At 47.1% G+C, this 25,576-nt stretch overlaps 1 protein-coding gene across 3 annotated transcripts in view; it reads right to left on the bottom strand.

The window, feature by feature from the left end:
* The window catches only part of LOC132781571 (trinucleotide repeat-containing gene 18 protein), a 205,856-nt gene that overhangs the window by 84,053 nt on the left and 96,227 nt on the right, over nt 1-25,576 (bottom strand). For all 3 annotated transcript variants that reach the window (XM_067473072.1, XM_067473070.1, XM_067473071.1), the window contains exons 5-9: nt 24,918-25,020; nt 23,872-24,077; nt 23,306-23,452; nt 20,366-20,550; nt 14,844-15,279 (exon numbers count right to left, since the gene is read on the bottom strand). In XM_067473072.1, coding sequence (XP_067329173.1) covers nt 14,844-15,279; nt 20,366-20,550; nt 23,306-23,452; nt 23,872-24,077; nt 24,918-25,020 — 1,077 coding nt within the window. The remainder of the gene's footprint in view (nt 1-14,843; nt 15,280-20,365; nt 20,551-23,305; nt 23,453-23,871; nt 24,078-24,917; nt 25,021-25,576) is intronic.

Raw genomic sequence — 25,576 nt, 5'->3', positions numbered from 1 at the left:
AAGAATATCCCCCTCGCCATCTGGTGGAGCGGGGAAAACCAAGGTTGGCGAGGCCACCACGGGGTTATTAAAATGCACCGCGCGTTTTCCCTTTGGATCTTGGCCACCACCCGCAGGAGGAGGGGGAAGGGAGGGAACGCGTACACAGGCCGAGTCGACCAGTCTAAAAGGAAAGCATCTCCCAGACACCCCGTCTGTCGTGAGGCCTGAGTTCGAGCGCAGAACAGGTCGCACTTTGAATTGGCTTGGGTCGCAAATAGATCGACCTCCGGAGTGCCCCATGCCAGGAAGAGCCTCCGGACCTCCCCGCGGTGAAGAGACCACTCGTGGTGTGTTAGGGGGCTCCGGCTGAGTGAGTCTGCTAGCAGATTCTGCTCCCCCGGGAGATGTGTTACTAGTAGGTGCACTCCCCGATCCAGACACCAGTCCCAGATTCGAATCGTTAGAGTCAGCAAGGGGAGGGAATGGGTGCCCCCCTGTTTGTTGAGATAGTACATCACCGTGGTGTTGTCGGTGAGGATTTGTACTATCTCGCCCCTTATGACCCTTTCGAACGAAAGCAGCGCCCTTTCTACCGCGAGGAGTTCTAACATGTTTATGTGAAGGATGTTTTCTTCTCCTTCCCACACGCCTTGAGCGATGAGGCCGTCGGAGTGGGCACCCCAACCCTTGAGGGAAGAATCTGTAGTAATCACTCGAGTGGGGCGGGGCGGATGGAAAGGCAGTCCTGCACAAACCCACAGCGCATCCTGCCAACAATACAGGGAATGACGGACAACCGCCGGCAACGTCAGCCGCATGGAGGGATTGTCCACAAGTGGGTTGAACGTTGAGACAAACCATGACTGGAGGGGCCGCATACGCAGCCTGGCATACGGGGTAACAGACGTGGTGGAAGCCATGTGCCCCAGCAGGATCTGGATCTGCTTGGCCGACACCGATGGGGAGCGCATGACCTGTAGTACCAGTTCCCTCAGGTTGTCGAAGCGGTCTGGTGGTAGGAAGGCCTTCTGGGAGACCGAGTCCAGCATGGCACCGATGAAGCTGGTCCGCTGAGACGGGCACAGAGACGACTTGTCGAGATTGACCACCAAACCGAGAGACTGGAGAAGGGATAGAACACAAGAGATTTGAGTTTGAAGTTGGTCCCTTGACCTCGACACAAGCAGCCAGTCGTCAATATAGGGGTACACCGTAATGCCCTTTGTGCGGAGGTATGCGGCCACCACCGACATGCATTTTGTAAACACTCGGGGGGCCGTGGACAACCCAAAAGGGAGAACATTGAAACAATAGCCCTTGTCTCCCACCATGAAGGCGAGGAATCTCCGGTGGTGGTGCGCGATAGAAATGTGGAAGTACGCGTCTTTCAAATCGACGGTAGCAAACCACACCCCCTTAGACAACAGTGGTAAAATGGAGGCGAGAGTGACCATTCTAAACTTCTTTGGTCGAATGTATTTATTGAGGTGTCTCAAGTCAAGGATGGGACGCAGCCCACCTCCGCGTTTTGAAATCAAGAAATAACGGGAAAAGAAACAGTATTTGAAAACAGAAGGATCCAACGGGGAAATAGCCCCTTTATCAAGTAACATTTGTACTTCCTGTAACAGGGGATCCGATGGCATTGTGCATCGGACAAGGCCCACTCTAGGCGAGTCGGAAAACTCAATTTCATAACCCCGAGTAACAATGGAGAGCACCCAACCATCCGTGGTGATGTTAGCCCATGACTGGCAGAACGGAAACAACCTATCACCAAACACTAGAGGAACAGTGGGTAGGGCAGCTTGAGCAACGGGGATGGGGTTATTTGCAACAGGCAAAACTGGGTCAGATTCCCTTTGAGTGGGTATAGGGTCCCGTACATCAAAGACGCTTCTTGGGCCCCTGCTGAGTCTTAGACTTATTTCCGAACCCTTGGTTGCGGGACCTGGGAAAATAGGGGGTCCGACGACCGCCCTGAAACCTAGAGGAGGTGTTGTTGTTCCTACCCCTAAAGGTATTGTTATAAGAGTTCCCGTATCCCCTACGGAACCCAGAAGATGGTAAGTTCCACCTCTGGCGCTGTTGGGGGTAGGGTTGCCAAGCGTACCCGAATTTTCCTGCGGCTTGTCTCACGTCTTGTTTTTGTTTAAGCCTGTCATCCGTCTGCGGATTAAAAAGGCCCTCCTCGTGGAAGGGAAGGTCCTCTGCGAGGGCCTTCCCTTCCTCAGACAAGTTAGACGCACGCAACCACGCATGCCTTCTTAGTGAGGTTGCAGTGGAGTATAGGTTACCTGCAGCCTCAGCCATATGTTTGGCTGCGTCCTTTTGCATCTTGGACAACACCAATGCCTCTCCCTGTATGGCTCTAGGAAAGCGCTGTTGGTCAGCTGGTAGCAGCTCGATGTACTCCATCATTTTTCCCCACAGGAATGTTTGATAACCACTAGCATATGTGGCATAGTGCGCCATCCGGGTGAACAACCCAGCAGAGATGTGCGCCTTTCTCCCAAGTGCGTCAATTTTCTTACCTTCCCTATCAGGGGGAGCTGTGAGAGAATTTTTAGGCCTCTTGGTTTTCGCCACCTCAGCGACCACCGTATTTGGTCTGGGAGGGGCCGAGACCCACTTGGCGGGTGACACATCAATTCTATATAGCAGATCTAATCGTCTAGGAATTGCTGGGACCATAGACGGAGACATATCAGAGACCTTTGCTAGTTTTAGTAGGTATGGGAGCACCGGCAGGGGGGATGCAGGGGTTATGACCTGCTCCTCCGAGGGAAACATGGGGTCTTCCACATGTTCAGGAGGCTTGGGGGCGGGGATGTTTAGGGCCTTGATCATTCTATCAATGAGTGCAGCAAACTTATTGACATCAGCGGGGTGAATAAAAGAAGCATTTTCCCCCTCCCCATGGTTAGCAATGTCAGTTGGGTCATGATCAGAGTCCGAACCATCTATATCAGCTGCTCTTTGGTCAGAGCATTCCGGCAGCAAAGCCCCGGATGGTCTCATAGGGGTAGAATCACCTTGCGAGTTGCCCTGGGAGATGGCTAGGGCGGTGGAGGCATTACCAGGTAAGTCGCCTTGGGCGCAAACAGGTAGGGTCACTGTCTGGTGCGACGATGCTGCCCCATAGGGTGCCGCAGGCAAGTTCATGTCAGGAGTGTTCAAAGCAAAGGAAGCTCCACTCGGGGGAGCCCTTCCAGCATCGTGTTGAGAAGAGGTGGAAGGCTGGTCACTAGGCACTGGAGGACAAGCAGCTGGAGGAGGCGGAGCCCCGGAGATCGCCGGTACCGGGAGCGCTGGGATGGGCAGAGCAGGAGGGTGGGCCTGCACAAATACCATCTGGCCAGAGGGACCCATCTGCCAATAACCCGGGCAGGGAGGCGGGGCCATGGAGGGGCGATGCCAACGGGAGCGCCTGGAGGCTCGGGACCGTCTGCTCCGCCTGGAGTATGTAGATGAAGAGGAGGAGGACGAGGAGGAAGAAGTTGACGAGGAGCGGGATCGCCTGGAGGCTGACCGACGTCGGCGCCGGCGCGATCTCGTGCTCCTCCTGGATGGGGACCTCGATCGCCTGGGCCTTGCGCTGCGGCGGCGTGGATGAGGCTGCTGCCAAGGCTGGGGCGGCATCGCCGATACCGGCGCATCAGGAGCCCCCTCTGTTTCATGGTCCTCTCCTCCTGAGGCGCCCTCAGCTGCAGAATGGGCGCGATGGGAGGCCCCTTCTGCCGCCTCTCCCGATCCCGAAGGGGGCGGGGTCGCAAGGGCTCCATCCTGGAGCAGGACCTGCGGCGGGGACAGGAGCGCTGGCGCCGCCGCCGCCGCCGCCGCCGAGATCGGCGGTATCGCGGCCTCTCGGGCCCGGCTCAGGGGCGGAGGCGAGAGCATCGGCGTCGGCGCGGTGGGAGGAGTCAGGGAGGCCGGCGCTACGACGGGAGCGTGCGTAGGCAGAGGGGTCGACGTCGAGAACGTCGCCCGAGGTGCCTCTACTGCCTGCAGAGGGCGCGCCGCGTCATTTGGAGTTTCGGAGGCCGGCAAAGGCGCCATGGCGCGGCGGGCCTCCAGCGGTCTTCCCGCTCTTTCCTCTGAGATTCTTCCCTGTAAGGGAGCCTGGCCGCCATCTTGAGGCCCTTTGGGTTTAGGCCTCTTGGCCTTCTTCTTGGCCGGTCCGGAGGAAGAAGGCAGGAAAGGTAAGTCCGGCCGTTCAGCGGCTTGCACTGGGGTAGAGGGGGGCATGAGGGCCCTCTCGTAGAGAGCCGCCCGAAGCCTGGACACCCTGTTTTTCCTCGTTTGAGGAGTGAAGGAGAGGCATATGGCACAAGATTGAGTCAGATGGGCCTCTCCCAAGCAAGTGAGGCATAGCGTGTGCCCATCAGTGTCCGGCAGAATATTTGGGCACTTGGTGCACTTCTTAAAAGAAGTGGTAGCCATAGTAAAGCCACTGAGGAAATTTGCCAAGTCCGATCCGGGTCGAGTACCTTATGGTCAGTCCAATCGAGCGTCAAGCAAGAGGGCTAGGCTGAAGAATCGTCAAAAAGAGTAGTCCAAAGTCCAAAAACCGAGTCAAGTAGCAGAGAATCGCAATGTCACAGAAGGTTCTCAAAGCTGTCACAAGCGGATTAAGAGAACTGACGGCTAGTCCCGCCCTCGGGCTATATATACTCGGGAGGGGGGGGGGCGGGCCTAGCTGAGGGCTGAATGTTTCTTTTTAGTTCTAGAAGGTTCCGAAAAGTTGTATTGCGCAAGCGCAGGGATACCAAATGTACGATTCACAGTGACTACGACAGGAAATTTGCATATGGTCTCTGATTGGCCAGCCTCAAATCCAACATTCCGAGATGAGAAAGAGAGGAAAGGAAAGGCCAAAGGGGGCTGGGTCAGAACACTCCCAATACAGACCGAAATAGGCACACAGAGCCCCCATCACCCACTCTACATCCTACTGCAGTTTGGAGGAGGATGAACCATGGATGATGGGACTTGCAGTACCACCACTCACATTCTGAGACCGCTGTTAACCTTATCCAATGACTGATCAGGACCAAACTTCGCAAATAGACCTCTCATGGCCCACTTTACGTCCTGGTGTGGTTTGGCCGGGGATGGACCGTGGATTATGGGACTTGCAGTACCATTGATCAATTCATCAGACCACTGCAACCCTCATCCAAATTCCAATAAATACCAAACTTGGCACACTGAGTCTCCATGATGCACTCTACATCCAGGTGCAGTTTGAAGGAGGATGCACCATGGACGATGGGACTTGCAATACCTGCACTCCCTTCCTAAGACCATTACAACTGCCAACGATGATGGATCAGGACCACAATTTACACAGAGACCCAGCATGACCCACTCTACATCCTGGTGCGGTTTGGAAGAATTTGAAAATGGATGATGGGACTTGCAGTCACTTCACTCACTTCCCGAGACCACTGAGACCCTCGCCAATGACTCATCAAGACTAAACTTGGCACATGGAGCTTCAATGACCCACTCTACATCCTGGAGCAGTTTGAAGGACGACAGACCATGGATGATGGGACATCAAGTACCTGCACAACCCAAGACTGCTGCAAAACTCATCTAATGACCAATCAAGACCAAAGTTGGCACACAGAGCCCCCATGACCCACCCTACATTCTGCTGCAGTTTTGGAGAAGGGTGGACCATGGATGATGGAACATCCAGTACCTTCACTCACATTCTGAGACCTCTGCAAACCTCATCCAATGACGGATCAAGATCAAACTTGGCATATAGACCTCTCATGACCCACGTTACGTCCTGGTGTTGTTTGGAAAACTTCAGAGATGGATGATGGGACTTGCAGTACCTTTGCTCACTTCCTGAAACCACTGAGACCCTCGCCAATGACTAATCAAGACTACACTTGGCACATGGAGCTTCAATGACCCACTCTACATCCTGGTGCAGTTTGGAGGAGGACAGACCATGGATGATGGGACTTCAAGTACCTCCACTCCCTTCCGAAGATTGCTGCAACCCTCTTCTAATGACCAATCAAGGCCACACTTGGCACACAGAGCCCCCATGATCCACTCTACATCCTGCTGCAGTTTGAAAGGGGATGGACTTTGGATGATGGGACTTGCAGTACCTTCACTCACTTACTGACACCACTGCCACCCTCATCTAATGACTGATAAAGACCAAACTTGGCACACAGAGCCCCCATGACCCACTCTATATCCTGCTGCTGTTTGTAGGAGGATGGTCCATGGATGATAGGACTTCAAGTACCTTCACTCACTTCCTGAAAACAATGCAGCCGTTATCCAAAGACCAAACTTGGCATACAGAACCGCCATTACCCACTTTCTCTAATAACCCGGGCAACGCCGGGTCCCCAAGCTAGTATATAATAAAGAAGAGTGTTTGTATGGGAAGGACAGAGGAAGTGTGGAGGGCGGAAGTGTATGTGCCAGCGTTCTGATTGGCTGCCGCTGTGGTGCTATTTGCATATGGTCTCTGATTGGGCAGCTTCAATAGGAGCCCCTGGTGGAGAAGAGGGTTCATGACAGAAACGGGGCATGACAGAAGGAAATTTGCATATGGTCTCTGATTGGCCAGCCTCAAATCCAACATTCCGAGATGAGAAAGAGAGGAAAGGAAAGGCCGGGGGCTGGGTCACAACACTACCCATACAGAGCAGACTTGGCAGAGCCCCCATCACCCACTCTACATCCTACTGCAGTTTGGAGGACTATGAACCATGGATGATGGGACTTGCAGTACCACCACTCACATTCTGAGACCGCTGTTAACCTTATCCAATGACTGATCAGGACCAAACTTCACACAGAGACCTCTCATGACCCACTTTACGTCCTGGTGTGGTTTGGCTGGGGATGGAGCGTGGATTATGGGACTTGCAGTACCATTGCTCATTCTTCAGACCACTGCAACCCTCATCCAATTACCAAAAAATACCAAACTTGGCACACTGAGTCTCCATGACGCACTCTACATCCAGGTGCAGTTTGAAGGAGGATGCACCATGGACGATGGGACTTGCAATACCTGCACTCCCTTCCTAAGACCATTATAACTGCCAACAATGATGGATCAGGACCACAATTTACACAGAGAGCCCGCATAACTCACTCTACATCCTGGTGCGGTTTGGAAGAATTTGACAATGGATGATGGGACTTGCAGTCACTTCACTCACTTCCTGAGACCACTGAGACCCACGCCAATGACTCATCAAGACTAAACTTGGCACATGGAGCTTCAATGACCCACTCTACATCCTGGAGCAGTTTGGAGGACGACAGACCATGGATGATGGGACTTCAAGTACCTCCACTACCCAAGACTGCTGCAAAACTCATCTAATGACCAATCAAGACGAAAGTTGGCACACAGAGCCCCCATGACCCACTCTACATCCTGCTGCAGTTTTGGAGAAGGGTGGACCATGGATGATGGAACATCCAGTACCTTCACTCACATTCTGAGACCTCTGCAAACCTCATCCAATGACGGATCAACACCAAACTTGGCACATAGACCTCTCATGACTCACTTTACGTCCTGGTGTTATTTGGAAAACTTTGGAGATGGATGATGGGACTTGCAGTACCTTTGCTCACTTCCTGAGACCACTGAGACCCTCGCCAATGACTAATCAAGACTAAACTTGCCACATGGATCTCCAATGACCCACTCTACATCCTGGTGCAGTTTGGAGGAGGACAGACCATGGATGATGGGACTTCAAGTACCTCCACTCCCTTCCAAAGATTGCTGCAACCCTCTTCTAATGACCAATTAAGACCACACTTGGCACACAGAGCCCCCATGATCCACTCTACATCCTGCTGCAATTTGAAAGGGGATGGACTTTGGATGATGGGACTTGCAATACCTTCACTCACTTACTGACACCACTGCCACCCTCATCTAATGACTGATAAAGACCAAACTTGGCACACAGAGCCCCCATGACCCACTCTATATCCTGCTGCTGTTTGTAGGAGGGTGGCCCATGGATGATGGGACTTCAAGTACCTTCACTCACTTCCTGAAAATAATGCAGCCGTTATCCAAAGACCAATAAAGACCAAACTTGGCATACAGAACCGCCATTACCCACTTTCTCTAATAACCCGGGCAACGCCGGGTCCCCAAGCTAGTTTAAAATAAAAGATAAAAAGTTCAAAAAGCAAAAGTGTATTTCAGAAGATCACTCCAAGGTAACACAGGCAAACAAGATCCACGAAGACACAAGCAAGGCAAAGTCCCTTAAGTACAAGACAAAGTCCTAAAACATGAACATGGAAAGCTACAAGATAAATCCCAAAGTCTCTTGGTTAAAGCGTGAAGTTGCTCTGACCCTGAGGCACATTCAAACAGTCTGTTTAATGTATTGTAGAAGGCTTTCATGGCCGGAATCACTGGGTTGTTGTAGGTTTTTTCGGGCTATATGGCCATGGTCTAGAGGCATTCTCTACTGACGTTTCGCCTGCATCTATGGCAAGCATCCTCAGAGGTAGTGAGGTTTGTTGGAACTAGGAAAAAAAGGTTTATATATCTGTGGAAGGACCAGGGTGGGACAAAGGACTCTTGTCTGCTGGAGCTAGGTGTGAATGTTTCAACTGACCACCTTGAATAGCATATAATGGCCTGACAATGCCTGGAGCAAACTTTTGTGAGAGGTGATTAGATGTCCATGGGAACTAGGAAAAAAGGGTTTATATATCTGTGGAATGACCAGGGCGGGACAAAGGACTCTTGCCTGCTGGAGCTAGGTGTGGATGTTTCAACTGACCACCTTGATTAGCATTTGATGGCCTGACAGTGCCTGGAGCAAACTTTTGTTGAGAGGTGATTAGATGTCCTTGTCTAAAAACTCTAAAATTACAACAGCACAACAACAGAGAGGAAACGAACAAGGACATCTAATCACCTCTCAACAAAAGTTTGCTCCAGGCACTGTCAGGCAATCAAATGCTAATCAAGGTGGTCAGTTGAAACATTCACACTTAGCTCCAGCAGACAAGAGTCCTTTGTCCCACCCTGGTCATTCCACAGATATATAAACCCTTTTTTCCTGGTTCCAACAGACCTCACTACCTCTGAGGATGCTTGCCATAGATGCAGGTGAAATGTCAGGAGAAAATGCCTCTAGACCATGGCCATATAGCCCAGGCACTGACAGGCCATCAAATGCTAATCAAGGTGGCCAGTTGAAACATTCACACCTAGCTCCAGCAGACAAGAGTCCTTTGTCCCACCCTGGTCATTCCACAGATATATAAACCCTTTTTCCTGGTTCCAACAGACCTCGCTACCTCTGAGGATGCTTGCCATAAATGCAGGCGAAACGTCAGGAGAGAATGCCTCTAGACAATGGCCATATAGCCCGAAAAAGCCTACAGCAACCCTTAGAACCAAATTGTTTCCCCAAACGCGACAGACAAGAAACTAGCATTTGGAACAGAAAATAGCACTCATTTAAAAAACTATAGGCATTAAGTATTATTTATTAATCAGTTAACTGAATAGAAATCAGTGAATTTGCATATGAGCCGGAAAATCAGTTCAAGAGAAAAGCAAGTACGGTGTTCCCTCGCTACTTCGCGGATCACTGAACACATATACAGCAAACATTGAATGCTGATTATACGATGACAAGACAGACAACAGATAGAGGCATATTTAGGCTTTTTCTCATCATTCGGCATCTTTTGGATACTGTGCTCAGGGAGGTGCTGTTGCTCCATGTCCTTGCCAAAGAGCTTTCTTTGTTCATAACCCTTCCTCCGAAAAGCCGTGCCTAAAACACCTCTCCGCTTTAATGCAGTTCTTATTTATCTACTCACATTGCTGTTTTCGACCCGCTAGGTTGGAGGGGAGCTGGCCTGAAGGCCAGGAGCTCACTTTGACCTGGCTTCGAACTGTCAACCTTTCAGTTGGTAAGATTTATGGCAGCTGGTGATTAACCTGCTGTGCTAAAGCCGGAGTATCCTTTATTTTGTCCATGAAAAAAATATACTGAAGCATAAGAAAGCAAGGGGCCAGGTTGTGGTGCAGCTGGTTGGGAGTCAGCTGCTCACAATGGAGGCCCGGTCTCTGCTGTGAGCAGATCTGCGTTTTTCCACCTACGCCAGGCTAGGCGACTGGCTCCCTACTTATCTAGGAACGACCTGGCTACGGTGATCCAGACGACGGTCATCTTGAGGCTTGACTACTGCAATGCCCTCTACATTGGCCTTCCTTTGTCAGTGATCCGGAAACTGAAGCTGGTGCAAAATGCGGCGGCTTGCCTCGTCGCCGGGGTGCCGGCGAGGTGTCGTATCACCCCAATTCTCCAACAGCTGCACTGGTTACCGATTGAGTACCGGATCATTTTCAAGGTGATGGTACTAACCTTTAAGGCCTTATATGGTCTGGGGCCGGCGTACCTGAGGGCTCGCTCATCCCCCTACCAACCCCCGAGATTACTCCAGTCTGAAGACCAGAATCTGCTTGCAGTCCCTAGCATCCGAACCTATAATTTGTCATCTACTATTATTATTATTATTATTATTATTATTATTATTATTATTAACTTTATTTGTACCCCGCTAGCATCTCCCGTAGGACTCGATGCGGCTTACACGGGCCGAAGCCTCAAACACAATACAATAAAAACATAACACAACAATAAACAAAGCAAATCAAAACAATTAAGCAAAATACCACAATGACAATACCTCAAGACACTATTAAAACTGGTTCGGCCAGCGCAATGGGGTACAGAGATTAAAAGTGCTGAGATGGCAGGAGGGACGTAGGATTAAGTGCGGTGTGCAGCAACATTAGTTGTGCTAAAGTGCTTCTAGGACTTGGGATGGGGATTCCTAATCTGCGAATGCACATCGGAACAGCCAAGTTTTTAGGTTCCTTCTGAAAACTGCCAGAGTAGGGGCCTGACGAAGCTCTTTTGGAAGGGCATTCCAAAGTCGGGGGGCCGCCACAGAGAAGGCCCTGTCCCGCGTCCCCACCAAACGCGCTTGCGACGTAGGTGGGATCACGAGCAGGGCCTCCCCAGATGACCGGAGCGAGCGTGTGGGTTCGTAGATGGAGATGCGGTCACGCAGGTAGGGTGGTCCCAAACCGTTCAGGGCTTTGTAGGTGAGCACCTGCACCTTGAATTGGGCTCGGAAAATAAATGGCAACCAGTGGAGCTCCTTGAACAAAAGGGTTGACCTCTCTTGATAATGAGCTCCAGTTAGCATCCTGGCTGCTGCCCGCTGGACCAATTGTAGTTTCCGAGCCGTCTTCAAGGGCAGCCCCACGTAGAGCGCATTGCAGTAATCCATTCTAGAGGTGACCAAGGCGTGGACCACCCCGGCCAGATCCGCCTTCACGAGGTACTACTAGGCAAGGAGCCTTCTCGATCGTGGCCCCTTATTTATGAAATGCCTTGCCGGTTGAAACTCGAACCATCCGAGACCTACTTGCTTTTCGGAAAGCCTGTAAAACTTTTCTTTTCCCACAAGCTTTCCATGGGTGAACAATCCGGGCTATGCCTGTTCTCGCTGCCTATTGTGATTGTTATGGTTGTTTTAAAGCTAATTGTATTGTTTTAATCTGTCTCTGTAAACCGCTCCGAGCCAAATTGGGAGTAGCGGTATACAAGTTGAATAAATAAAAATAAAAATAAAATAAAAATCACGAAAGGTCATGAATCATAGAATCAAAGAATTGGAAGAGACCTCCTGGGCCATCTAGTCCAACCCCATTCTGCCAAGAAGCAGGAATATTACATTCAAAGCACCCCTGACAGATGGCCATCCAGCCTCTGTTTCAAAGCTTCCAAAGAAGGAGCCTCCACCACACTCCGGGGCAGAGAGTTCCACTGCTGAACGGCTCTCACAGTCAGGAAGTTCTTCCTCATGTTCAGATGGAATGAGTTCGAAGCCAGCCCAGGTCAAAGTGACCTTCCGTCCATTTGCTGTCGACCTTTTGCAACCCAAAAGACAGTTGCATCTGTCAAGTAGGAAATTTAGTTACCGCTTATGCTGAGAGGCTAATTTAACTAATTTATGATGCCATAAAACTCCCCAGTAGTGTGCAAAAGAATGAGGAAGTACTCCATTGGTGTCACAAGTGGACGGTGAAGCGACAACTCCTCCGATGGCCAGAATTCAAAAAAGCATACCCTCATCAAGCTGGAAAGTTAAATAGCCTCTGTGTGTCTGTCTATATACGTTCTGTGTCTATGGCAGGGGTCCTCAAGCTAAGGCCCAGGGGCCGGATTCGGCCCTCCAAGGTCATTTACCTGGCCCTCACTCAGGGTCGACCTAAGTCTGAAACGACTTGAAAGCACACAACAACAATAATCATAGAATCATAGAATCCTACAGTTGGAAGAGACCTCCTGGGCCATCCAGTCCAACCCCATTCTGCCAAGAAGCAGGAATATTGCATTCAAATCACCCCTGACAGATGGCCATCCAGCCTCTGTTTAACAGCTTCCAAAGAAGGAGTCTCCACCACACTCTGGGGCAGAGAGTTCCACTGCTGAATGGCTCTCACAGTCAGGAAGTTCTTCCTCATGTTCAGATGGAATCTCCTCTCTTGTAGTTTGGAGCCATTGTTCCATTGCGTCCTAGTCTCCAGGGAAGCAGAAAACAAGCTTGCTCCCTCCTCCCTGTGGCTTCCTCTCACATATTTATACATGGCTATCATATCTCCTCTCAGCCTTCCCTTCTTCAGGCTAAACATGCCCAGCTCCTTTAGCCGCTCCTCATAGGGCTTGTTCTCCAGACCCTTGATGATTTGAGTCGCCCTCCTCTGGACACATTCCAGTTTGTCAATATCTCTCTTGAATTGTGGTGCCCAGAATTGGACACAATATTCCAGGTGTGGTCTAACCAAAGTGGAATAGAGGGGTGGCATTACTTCCTTAGATCTAGACACTATGCTCCTCTTGATGCAGGACAAAATCCCATTGGCTTTTTTTGCCGCCACATCACATTGTTGGCTCATGTTTAACTTGTTGTCCACGAGGACTCCAAGATCTTTTTCACACGTACTGCTCTCGAGCCAGACATTGTTCCCCCATTCTGTATCTTTGCATTTAACTAATTTATGATGCCATAAAACTCTCCAGCAGCGTGCAAAAGAATGAGGAAGTACTCCATCGGTGTCACAAGTGGACAGTGAAGCGACAGCTCCCCCGGTGGCCAGAATTCAAAAAAGCATACTTTTATCAAGCTGGAAAGTTAAATAGCCTCTGTGTGTCTGTCTATATACGTTCTGTGTCTATGGCATTGAATGTTTGCTATATATATATGTCCACTGTGATCCACCCTGAGTCCCCTGCGGGATGAGAAGGGTTGACTACAAATACTGTAAATAAATACATAAATAAATCTCAGGTAGACCATTTGAGATTTTGGGGTGTTTCTGATTTCGGAATTCCAGATACAAGATGCTCAACCTGTAGTGCCTAAAAGTTGTCCAGCAACACTTACATTCCCACAGATCAGACAGAGTACTGCTGGGATTATACAAAAACATTTGTTATAGAACTCCAGTATGCTGATGACAATGCCATCTGTGCACATTCAGAAGAAGACCCACAAGCCACTCTAAAAACCTTTGCAGAAGCATACAAGAAGCTCAGCCTGTCATTGAACATCGAGAAAACCAAAGTGCTGTTCCAGTAGTCACCAGCCAATCCCTCTCCAATGCCAGAGATACAGCTTAATGGTGTAATATTAGAAAATGTGGACCATTTCCGCTACCTTGGCAGCCACCTCTCCACAAAAGTCAACACTGACACCGAAATACAACACCGCCTGAGCTCTGCGACTGCAGCATTCTTCCGAATGAAGCAGAGAGTGTTTGAGGACCGGGACATCCGTAGGGATACCAAGGTGCTTGTCTATAAAGCTATTGTCCTCCCAACCCTGCTGTATACCTGGGAGACGTGGACTGTCTACAGACCTCACATGCAACTCCTGGAACGATTCCATCAGTGCTGCAAATCTCTTGGGAAGAAAGGCGGGGAAATGTCAGCGTGCTGGAAGAAGCAAAGACTACCAGCATTGAATCGATGATCCTCCGCCATCAACTCTGCTGGACCGGCCACATTGTCCAGATGCCCGACCACCGTCTCCCAAAGCAGTTGCTCTACTCTGAACTCAAGAACGGAAAACGGAATGTTGGTGGTCAGGAAAAGAGATTGAAAGATGGGCTCAAAGCCAACTACAAAAACTCTGACATAGACACTGAGAACTGGGAAGCCCTGGCCCTTGAGTGCTCCAGCTAGAGGTCAGCTGTGACCAGCAGTACTGCAGAATTTGAGGAGGCACGAATGGAGGATGAAAGAGAGAAATGTGCTAAGAGGAAGGTGCGCTGAGCCAACCCCGACCGGGACCGCCTTCCACCTGGAAACCGATGCCCTCACTGTGGGAGAAGATGCAGATCAAGAATAGGGCTCCACAGTCACCTACGGACACACCAGAATACTGATCCTGGAAGACTATCCTACTCGGCCAACGAGGGACCGCCTAAGTAAACGTAAGGGAGTATTTGTTCTTGCAAATGGGAGTGACACATGCAGAGATTTGCATCCCTAATACAGAACTACAGAACCACCAAAACAGAAGAGCCCTCATACCCCCGTGTTACACAAACACCCACAGACACTGTGTGGTGCTTAAGCTTCCAGTCGGATGCAGGAGCATCGCTGCTTTTGGTGGAAGGAAGGGTGTGAGGCAGGAGAGAAAGCAGGAAGGAAGCAGGAAAGACAAAGGAAACACAGGGAAGGAAGGGGAGAAAGCACAAGGGTGCTCCACGGCTGGACCGCTTGCTCTCTTACCTGGGAACAGAGCCTGATACTGACTGGAGGCCTCCTTCTCCAGGTCCAGTTCTTTCTTTTCCACGCTCTCGGGCCTTTCTTCTTCCTCCTCTTCTTTTGGGGGCATGGTGGGGGCCGGGGGTGGAGAAGCAGGGGGCGGGCTAGAAGGGTGGGAGATGGGAGTAGCGGGGTAGGAATAGGCTGGTTGCGTAGGCGGCTCTTCCATCTTTTGGATAACCTCAGCTTTGAGCACAGACACGGGCGAGGCCCTGGGAGACAGGAGAGGAGGACTCACGGCCTTGCTGTAGGACGCAGACGTGCTGGGGGACAGGGCGGGGGGCTTCCGGTGCAAGAGGCCGGCGTTGGAAGGGGCCAGCCCGGCCTTGGCGCTCTCCAGGTTTCGCTTAGACATCTTCTCTTCCATCTCCACCCGCTGCTCGCTAGCTTTTAGCCTCTCCTGTTGAGATAAGAGAGGCAATCTATCAACAGCAGTGGTTCTCAACCTTTCTAATGTCACGACCCCTTAATACTATATACAGCGGTATATAAGCAAAGTAAATAAAGTAAATAATACTAGGCTTGGGCAATCAAGAAAAAAATTGGTTCTAAACTCGTTTCGTTTCTAGGGTGCGCTAGCGTTTCGAAATTCTGAGACTTCCGAAATTTAAGATTTCAAAATTTCCGAAATTTCGTAAATTATGAATCAATTCATTAATGGCGGACGTGATTGCGCAATAGGCTAAAAAAAACCTCCAAACTGTTGGTGTGATAAAACAAACAACTATATATTATATTATATTATTATAATATGATTATATTATATTGTTGTATATTATATTATATTATAATATGATTATATTATATTGTTGTATATTATATTATATTATAATATGATTATATTATATTATATTATATATAATTGTATATTATATTATATATATTACATATATATTATAATATACAATTTATAATATAATATAATAATATAGTAATATAATATATAATAATATAATATACAATACTGTAATATAATAGTATTATAATAATATAATGTAATATAATATATAATATATATTACATTAATATTATTATATTATATTATATTATATTATATTATATTATAATTGTATATTATAAAATATAATTACGAAATTACAAAAATAATTACGAAAATTGGAAAAATTGTTTTGATTCTTAATTACTCCTCACACTATTCCTGCATGGCTCGATATTGGATCGTAAGCTAATTTAAATACGAATTAATTAATTAATTAATTAATTAATTACGAAATTAACGAACTGGATCGCCCAAGCCTACTTAATACAGATCCTCATCTTGTGGTGACCCCCAACCATTAAATTTATTTTGTTGCTACTTCATAACGATAATTTTGCTCCTGTTATGAATCATAATGTAAATATCTGATATGCAGGATCAGAGGCGGCCCTAGGTAATTTTCAATGGTAAGCAAACAGTATTTTGGCACGCCCCCCGCCCCCCAAAACCAATTATTGATATATATTTTCTGTTCGTCGTGGGAGTTCTGTGTGCCATATTTGGTTCAATTCCATCATTGGTGGAGTTCAGAATGCTCTTTGATTGTAGGTGAACTATACATCCCAATAACTACAACTCGCATATGTCATAGAATCATAGAATCATAGAACCAAAGAGTTGGAAGAGACCTCATGGGCCATCCAGTCCAACCCCATTCTGCCAAGAAGCAGGAATATTGCATTCAAATCACCCCTGACAAATGGCCATCCAGCCTCTGCTTAAAAGCTTCCAAAGAAGGAGCCTCCACCACACTCCGGGGCAGAGAGTTCCACTGCTGAACAGCTCTCACAGTCAGGAAGTTCTTCCTCATGTTCAGATGGAATCTCCTCTCTTGTAGTTTGAAGCCATTATTCCGCGTCCTAATCTCCAAGGAAGCAGAAAACAAGCTTGCTCCCTCCTCCCTGTGGCTTCCTCTCACATACTTATACATGGCTATCATATCTCCTCTCAGCCTTCTCTTCTTCAGGCTAAACATGCCCAGTTCCTTAAGCCGCTCCTCATAGGGCTTGTTCTCCAGATCCTTGATCATTTTAGTCGCCCTCCTCTGGACACATTCCAGCTTAGAGTCAATATCTCTCTTGAATTGTGGTGCCCAGAATTGGACACAATATTCCAGATGTAGTCTAACCAAAGCAGAATAGAGGGGCTGCATGACTTCCTTAGATCTAGACACTAGGCTCCTATTGATGCAGGCCAAAATCCCATTGGCTTTTTTTGCCGCCACATCACATTCCTGGCTCATGTTTAACTTGTTGTCCATGAGGACTCCAAGATCTTTTTCACACGTACTGCTCTCGAGCCAGGCATTGTCCCCCATTCTGTATCTTTGCATTTCATTTTTTCTGCCAAAGTGGAGTCAAGGTCTATTTTCCCCCAAGAGCGCCTCAAGAGTGCCCCTGGGCACAATCAACTATACTGCAAATGCTTACTTTGCGTAATAGGTTGCTGAGGCTCCCCCCGGACTGCTAGGGCTGTTGTGAGCTGAGGGGGCGCTCCTCAAGTGGTGGTCGAGGGGCATTTACAGAGGCACCTCTGCGCCCCTGGCAAAAAAAGTGTCCTGCAACCGCTTACTTTGCGTAATGGGTGAGCCGCCCCTGTGCAGGATGGATTTTCATTCACTGGCTCAAATTTGGCATAATTTATTATTATTATTATTATTAAGCTTTATTTGTACCCCGCTAGCATCTCCCAAAGGACTCAATGCAGCTTACAAAGGCTAAGGCCTCAACACAACAACAACATAACAACGACAATACAATTCAAAGCAAATTAAAAACATAAAGCAATAACAAACATTACACAAATACTAGGCCTGGGTAACAACGGAAAAATTTGTTTCTAAAATGGATTCGTTTTTTGGGGTTTTTTGCGTTTCGATATTTAAAAGAATTCTGAAATTTTCCTTAAAAAAAGTTCGATATTTATGAAATTTCGTAAATGGTAAAAAAATCAAAAAACAATAACGAACGAATCGATTCGTTAATGGCGGCCGCAATCGCGAAATACGCTTAAAAAACCTTTGAAGCTTCCCTCTCCCTCTGCTGTTGACTGTTGGTGTGATATTATAATTTTTTTTCACGAATTAAACAAAAAACAACTATAAAACTTGCCCCAGACATGCGGAAATAATAACGAAACGACCTCAAACCAATAACGAAACGAGTACATAACGAAATACGAAGCATTTACGGAACGAATTGAAAAATTCGTTTCGTTTTTAAGTTGCTCCAGAATGGTTCGTTATCGCTTCGTTAACAAAAAAAATAAAAATAACGAATTTTTAACGAATTACGAATTAACGAAACGAAGCCGCCCAGCCCCAACAAATACCCATATGCCCAAATTTGAATACTGGTGGGATTGGGGTGGGTTGATTTTGTCATTTGGGAGTTGTAGCTTTTGAAACTTATAGTTAACCTACAATCAAAGAGCATTTTGAACTCCACCGACAACGGAGCTGAACCAAACTTGGCACACAGAACTCCCACGACCAACAGATAATCCTGGAAGGGTTCTGGTGGGCATTGATCTTGAGTTTTGGAGTTGTAGTTCACCAACATCCAGAGAGCACTGTGGACTCAAACAATGATGGATTTGCACCAAACTTGACGCAAATACTCAACATGCCCAAATGTGAGCACTAGTGGAGTTTGCGGAAAATAGAATCAAACAATGATGGATCTGGACCAAAATAGGCACAAATATTCCATATGCCCAAATATGAACACAGATGGAATTTGGGGAAAATAGACCTTGACATTTGGGAGTTGTCGTTGCTTGGATTTATAGTTCACCTACAAAGAGCATTCTGAACCCCACCAATGATAGAATTGGGCCAAACTTCACCCACAGAACCCACAGAACCAACAGAAAATGCTGCATTTTCTGAAGGTCTTTGTGACCCCACTGACACCCCCTCACGACCCCCCCAGGGTTCCCAACCACTAGGTTGAGAAACGTTGATCTACAGTGTTCCCTCGCTACTTCGCGGTTCACTTTTTGCACACTCTCTGTTTCGCATTTTTTTAAAGAGTAAGTCAAAAAATTATACGTACTCTGGCAAAGACAAATGGATGAGAAACTCCCATTATTTATTTACAACATTTGTATCGTGCCCCTATCAGCCCAAAGGTGACTCAGGGCGGCGTACAAGTTGGCAACAATTAGATGCCAAATATAAAAATACATTAATCAATAAAAAACAAAAACATCACAATACATTTAAAAACCATAAGAGCAATCTATACAAATAAAAATGTAATGTTCGTTTGTGCTATTCACAGAACTCAAAAACCACTGGACGAATTGGCACCAAATTTGGACACGATACACCTAACAACCTAATGTATGTCCTTTACAAAAAAATTAAATGGATTTTGTCATTTGGGAGTTGTAGTTGCTGGGATTTATAGTTCACCTGCAATCAAAGAGCATTCTGAAGCCCACCAATGGTGGAATTCAACCAAACTTGGTACACAGTTCTCCCATGACCAACAGAAAATACTGAAAGGGTTTGGTGGCCATTGACCTTGGATTTTGGAATTGTAGTTCACCTACATCCAGAACACTGTGGACTCAAACAATGATGGATCTGGACCAAACATGACAGGAATACTCAATATGCCCAAATGTGAACACAGATGGAGGTTGGGGAAAATAGACCTTGACATTTGGGAGTTGTAGTCACTGGGATTCACAGTTCACCTACAATCAAAGAGCATTCTGAACCCCACCAACAATGGAATTGGGCCAAACATCCCACACAGAACCCCCATGACCAACAGAAAATTCCATGTTTTATGGTGGTCTCAAGACCCCTGGTGACCCCCCCCCCCCCGGGTCTTGACTTCCGAGGTTGAGAAATGCTACCTTAAGGCCATCCAGTCCAATTCCCTTCACTAGGGCAAGAAAGCATAATCAAAGCCCTCCTGACAAAGGGCCATCCAGCCACTCGCACACACACATATATACGTATACGACAAATGCAGTATCAAAGATTTGAAAAGGACCCCTAAAGAAGGACAATTATACGTTGCATGTTCCAGAGTAGGCAAACCAGACACTCTCCACATCAACACTGACAAAGAAACAGAAAGAAATACTGTTTTCCCACAAGCATCAAGACATTACATATATTAGAATCCAACACTTTCTCATTACTTTATTTTCCAGATCACCAGAGTGGGCCACAGCAACGCGTGGCAGGGGACCGCTAGTACAGTGTATATCTTGTGTGTGTGTGTGTGTGTTTGCAATAGACTGTTTCATTTTTACTCTGGACTCTTGTGGGATGCTATGGTCATAGGTGGCTTCAGGCCTGGGGTGTAACACCGACACCTTCCAGATTCAAGACTCTGAACTGATATACGGTAATTTCAGAATGAATGTGCACATGAATCTTGAGTTTTGTTATTTCCCTGAGTTAGTTGGGGAAACGCTACATGATGCAATAACAGATGGGCTCGTGGAAGCCTTTGGAACCTACCACCAGCTGTGCGCTCCTGTGTAGCTCCATGGCATGGGCCGCCTGCTGCTGGAGGATGTACAGCTCGTGCTGGCGGATCAGTTGCTGGTGAGACAAGAGCTGGAGCTGGTGAGCGTGCTGGAGAGAGTTCCTTGTAGGGGGGTACACAGCAGGCCAGAGAGGGGGAGCGCGATCCATCAGCTCCGCTGGAATTAATTACGAGGCAACAGACAGCGAGTCAGAACAATATGCTTACACTAAATAACATGCTCAGAGTGCACCAAGTCCTGGGTGTATACCTTTGGTGCATTATATTTGCAAAAACCAATGAGGGGATGCAGTAAACATTCAGATACTTTTGGGTCGTAATAATATGTATATAAACTAACCTGATTAAAAACCTATTTTGACTGTTTCACTGCTATGTTGTGCTTTGCTTGAGTTGTGTATACAGTGGGTCCTTAGTATCTGATGAGGGTCTGACTCCAAGATCACACAACCACCCCAGATGGAAGCTGAAGTCCCATAAAAAACCATGGTGGAGTACAGATGTGGGCAAACTTCGGTCCTCCAGGTGTTTTGGACCTCAACTTCCACAATTCCTAACAGCCGGTTGTTACGAATTATGGGAGTTGAAATCCAAAACACCTAGAGGGCTGAAGTTTGCCCATGCCTGGTGTAGTAGAATTGTGATTGAATGACTTGACGATGGAACTGGACAATGCTTAATATATTATTATTATTATTATTATATTGCATTACATTATAATATTATAAATATTATATGTATATTATATGTATATTATATTATATTATATTATATTATATTATATTATTAGAATAGCACAGGAGACAAGCTGGAACTGTCCCCTGCCCCCCCCTTTCACTCTGACCCAGAGTGGCAGTTGGTGCTGCGGGGGGGTCCCCAACTGATGGCATATGCAGGAGACAAGATGGTGCTGTCCCCTGACCACCACCCCTCTCTTCACTCCAGCGCAGAGCGGTAGTTGGTGCTGGGGGAGGGGGGGGTCCCCAACTGATGGCATATGAAGGAGACAAGATGGTGTTGTCCTCTGCTCCCCTCTCTTTACTCTGGCCCAGAGTGGCATTTGGTGCTGGGGGGGGGGGGGTGTCCCCAACTGATGGCATATGCAGGAGACAAGATGGTGCTGTCCCCTGACCCCCCCCCCCTTCACTTGCGGCCCAGAGCGGTAGTTGGTGCTGGGGGGGGGGTCCTCATCCGTAGTCTCTAAGAACAAGTCTCTAATACGTTTCAGCTGTTGCTGAGCGTCTTCATCTTCTAAACCACGTTTCCTTCTACTACTAGTAGTAGGTACATGAGACAGACGCTGACTCACAACATGGACAATGCTTAATAATATCATATTATTATTATTGTTATTATTATTATTATTATTATTATATGGCATTACATTATAATATTATAAATATTATATGTATATATATTATATTATATTATATTATATTATATTACTAGAATAGCATAGGAGACAAGCTGGAACTGTCCCCTGACCCCCCCCCCCTCCCCCTTCACTCCGGCCCAGAGCGGTAGTTGGTGTTGGGGTGGTGGTCCCCAACTGATGGCATATGCAGGAGACAAGATGGTGTTATCCCCTGGCCTCCCCTCTCTTCATTCTCGCCCAGATTCTCTTAATTATATCAATATTTTTATTTTTTCTCTCCTTTTTTTAAAACGATCTTTTTCTCTTTGCCTGTCTATTTGATGTTTTCCTTACTCTTTTAGGATACAGTTCCACCTTGTCTCCTGTGCTATTCTAATAATATGTTATAATATATAATAAATTGTATATACATATAATATTTATAATATTGTAATGTAATGCAATATAATACTACTAATAATAAAATGATATTATAATTATATATTTATATTACATGTAATATTACTAATAATATTACAGTATAATTGATATAGTGCAATATAGCAATATTTACAACTGATACTGTACTATGTTAATAATATATTGTATGTCTATATACCTTGTAAGCCCTTCGGGGTGAGAAGGGTGGCATATAAATGTCGTAAATAAATAAATAATAATAAATGGGTTGTTGTAGGTTTTTCCGAGCTATATGGCCATGTTCTGGAGGCAATTTTTCTCCTGATGTTTCGCCTGCATCTATGGCAAGCATCCTCAGAGGTAATGAGGTCTGTTGGAACTAGGAAAAAATGGGTTTATATATCTGTGGAATGACCAGGGTGAGACAAAGGACTTTTGTCTGCTGGGGCTAGGTGTGAATGTTTCAGCTGATCACCTTGATTTGCATTCAATGGCTTGGTAGCGCCTGAGGGGAATCTTTTGTTGAGAGTGATTTCATGTGCCTGTTTGTTTCCCCTCTGTTGTTTTTCTGCTGTAATTTTTGAGTTTTTTAATACTGGTTGCCAGATTTTGTTCATTTTCATGGTCTCTTCCTTTGTGTTGAACTTGTCCACATGCTTCTTGTGGATTTCAATGGCTTCTCTGTGTAGTCTGACATGATGGTTGTGCGAGTGGTCCAGCACTTCTGTGTTCTCAAATAGTATGCTGTGTCCAGGTTGGTCCATCAGGTGCTCTGCTATGGCTGACTTCTTTGGTTGAAGTAGTCTGCAGTGCCTTTCATGTTCCTTGATGAGTGTTTAGGCAATGCGGCTGCGTTTGGTGGTCCCTATGTAGACGTGTCCACAGCTGCATGGTACACGGTAGACTCCTGCAGAGGTGAGAGGATCCCTCTTGTCCTTTGCTGAATGGAGCATTTGTTGGATTTTCTTAGTTGGTCTGTAAGTGGTTTGTATGTTTGAGGATGCTTGCCATAGATGCAGGCGAAACGTCAGGAGAAAAATTGCCTCCAGAACATGGCCATATAGCCCGGAAAAACCTACAACAACCCATGGATTCTGGCCATGAAAGCCTTCGACAATACATAATAATAAATACTCACCAAAGTGTGGCAGGTGCTCACTGGGGATCACGACAAGCTGGCCAGACTGAGGGTCCCTGGCAAACTGGTACGCGGAAGACAGGGCTCCCCCCAGGGTTGCGGGGAAGCCAGGAGCCATGCCTTGGTGCAAGGAAGGGTGGCCGAGTCCTAGGAGGACAACAGGAATCAGGTGAGAGAGACCCAGAGCTTTGGTGTCATTGCCATTCTTGCAATTGTGTGCTATCAAGATTCTGGAAAGAGACCTGAGGGTGAACCTTTCTGTTCAGAGGGAATTTACCTTTGCCTTCCTCTGAGGCTGAGAACTTAAATAGAAGTTGGAGATATCTATATAAACAAAAATGTAATGTTCGTTTGTGGGATTAACAGAACTCAAAAACCACTGGACGAATTGACACCAAATTTGGACACAAGACACCTAACAACCCAATGTATGTCCTTCACTCAAAAAAAATGATTTTGTCATTTGGGAGTTGTAGTTGCTGGGATTTATAGTTCACCTACAATCAAAGAACATACGACGCCCTTTTCCATTTTATATATATAGATTCCCTTTGCTGAGGACTCACCGTAGGGATGACCTGCTAGCCACACCGAAGAGCTGCCAGTCCTGGGTAACCAAGGGTGAGTTGCCAGGTGGGCTGCTGGGTCAGCAGACCACCGCCCTGAGCCGGCCAAGGGTGGCCCTCCCGTCACCATGAGGTTGGCGTTCAAGCCATTGGTAGCGCAGCCAGCCGGATGGATCCGAGCAAAGTCCGCCAGTTCTTTGCTTTCTCTACAGGGAACAGAAGCAAGGAAAGATGACGAAATGTAAGGAGGGAGGGGGCTGATCTAATATCACTAAGGCAGGGAGTTCCACAGCCAAGGGGCTGCCACAGAGAAGGCCCTGTCCCTCGTCCCCGCCAAACGTGCTTGCGAAGCAGGTGGGATTGAGAGCAGGGCCTCCTCCAACGATCTCAAGTTCCTCTTTGTTTACAGGCATGCCAACACCTGTCCTTTCCACCTAGTAAAAAACGTGAAAGTTGTGCAGGAGTCCTGTACTATTTTAGTAGCATTTCTCTTCTTAGTTTCCTTAGAACATTATATTTTTATTTTGCTATATTACTTATCTCCCTTAGGACTTGCTAGAAATGTGCAATTCCTCCAATGCAATTACCAAATTGATTGTCGAAGGCTTTCATGGCCGGAATCACTGGGTTGTTGTAGGTTTTTTCGGGCTATATGGCCATATTCTAGAGGCATTCTCTCCTGACGTTTCGCCTGCATCTATGGCAAGCATCCTCAGAGGTAGTGAGGTCTGTTGGAACTAGGAAAAAGGGTTTATATATCTGTGGAATGACCAGGGTGAGACAAAGGATTCTTGTCTGCTGGAGCTAGGTGTGAATGTTTCAACTGACCACCTTGATTAACATATAATGGCCTGACAGTGCCTGGAGCAAACTTTTGTTGAGAGGTGATTAGATGTCCTTGTTGCTAGATGTCCTACTATAGATTCGTTCTGAGGCATAGCACATTTCTAGAGATACTACTTCATCTCTTGGATCTGGGTAACTGTAACCGAGTCCTGCGTTTACGGAGTCCTACTATACTCGGAAGTCCACCTGAGAAGGCTCACCTGAGGAGCTTCTCTTGGTCTCGTTCCAGACGACTTGCCAGGAGGTGGCTGTCTCGATGGCGCGCCCGATCGTCCCCACAGTCTTCTTCTGAACGCCCGTGTCCTACAAGACAAAGGAACGATGAGAGATGAACCCACTCTTTATAAATATGGATGCGTGTTTATCATTCTCTGGCAGTTCTAGCACATGCTTACTTTACAGAACTACCTATCCCCAGGATTCCTCTTTATGAATGAGGACAACAGGGACCAGAAGTGAAAGAAAAAGCAAGAGGCCCATTCACTCTCGAAATCATACCACTATTATTCCACTTTCCCGGTTCTGTGCAAACCTGGTAAATAATAAAGGTAATTAATAAATAAATGACTTATTTATTTGCTCTCACTGCCTATTACAGGGAAAACAGCAGCCTATGAGACTGTGAACCACCAATGCCTCCTCCTGAGAAAAATGTCTAATATCACAAAGGACGACCACCTCACCCGCCTCATAGGAAACCTGCTACAAAACAGGAGCTTTTTTGTTGAGTTCCAGGGCCAGAGAAGCAGATGGCGGAAACAGAAGAACGGCCTGCCTCAGGGGAGCGTGCTTGCTCCATCCATGTTCAACATCTACACAAATGACCAGCCACTGCCAGAAGGGACAGAGAGTTTCATCT

The sequence above is a fragment of the Anolis sagrei genome, chromosome X (assembly GCF_037176765.1).
Source record: "Anolis sagrei isolate rAnoSag1 chromosome X, rAnoSag1.mat, whole genome shotgun sequence".
Taxonomy (NCBI): Eukaryota; Metazoa; Chordata; class Lepidosauria; order Squamata; family Dactyloidae; genus Anolis; species Anolis sagrei.
The sequence above is the reverse complement of the archived record's forward strand: the minus strand, read 5'-3'. Positions and strand labels throughout refer to the sequence as shown.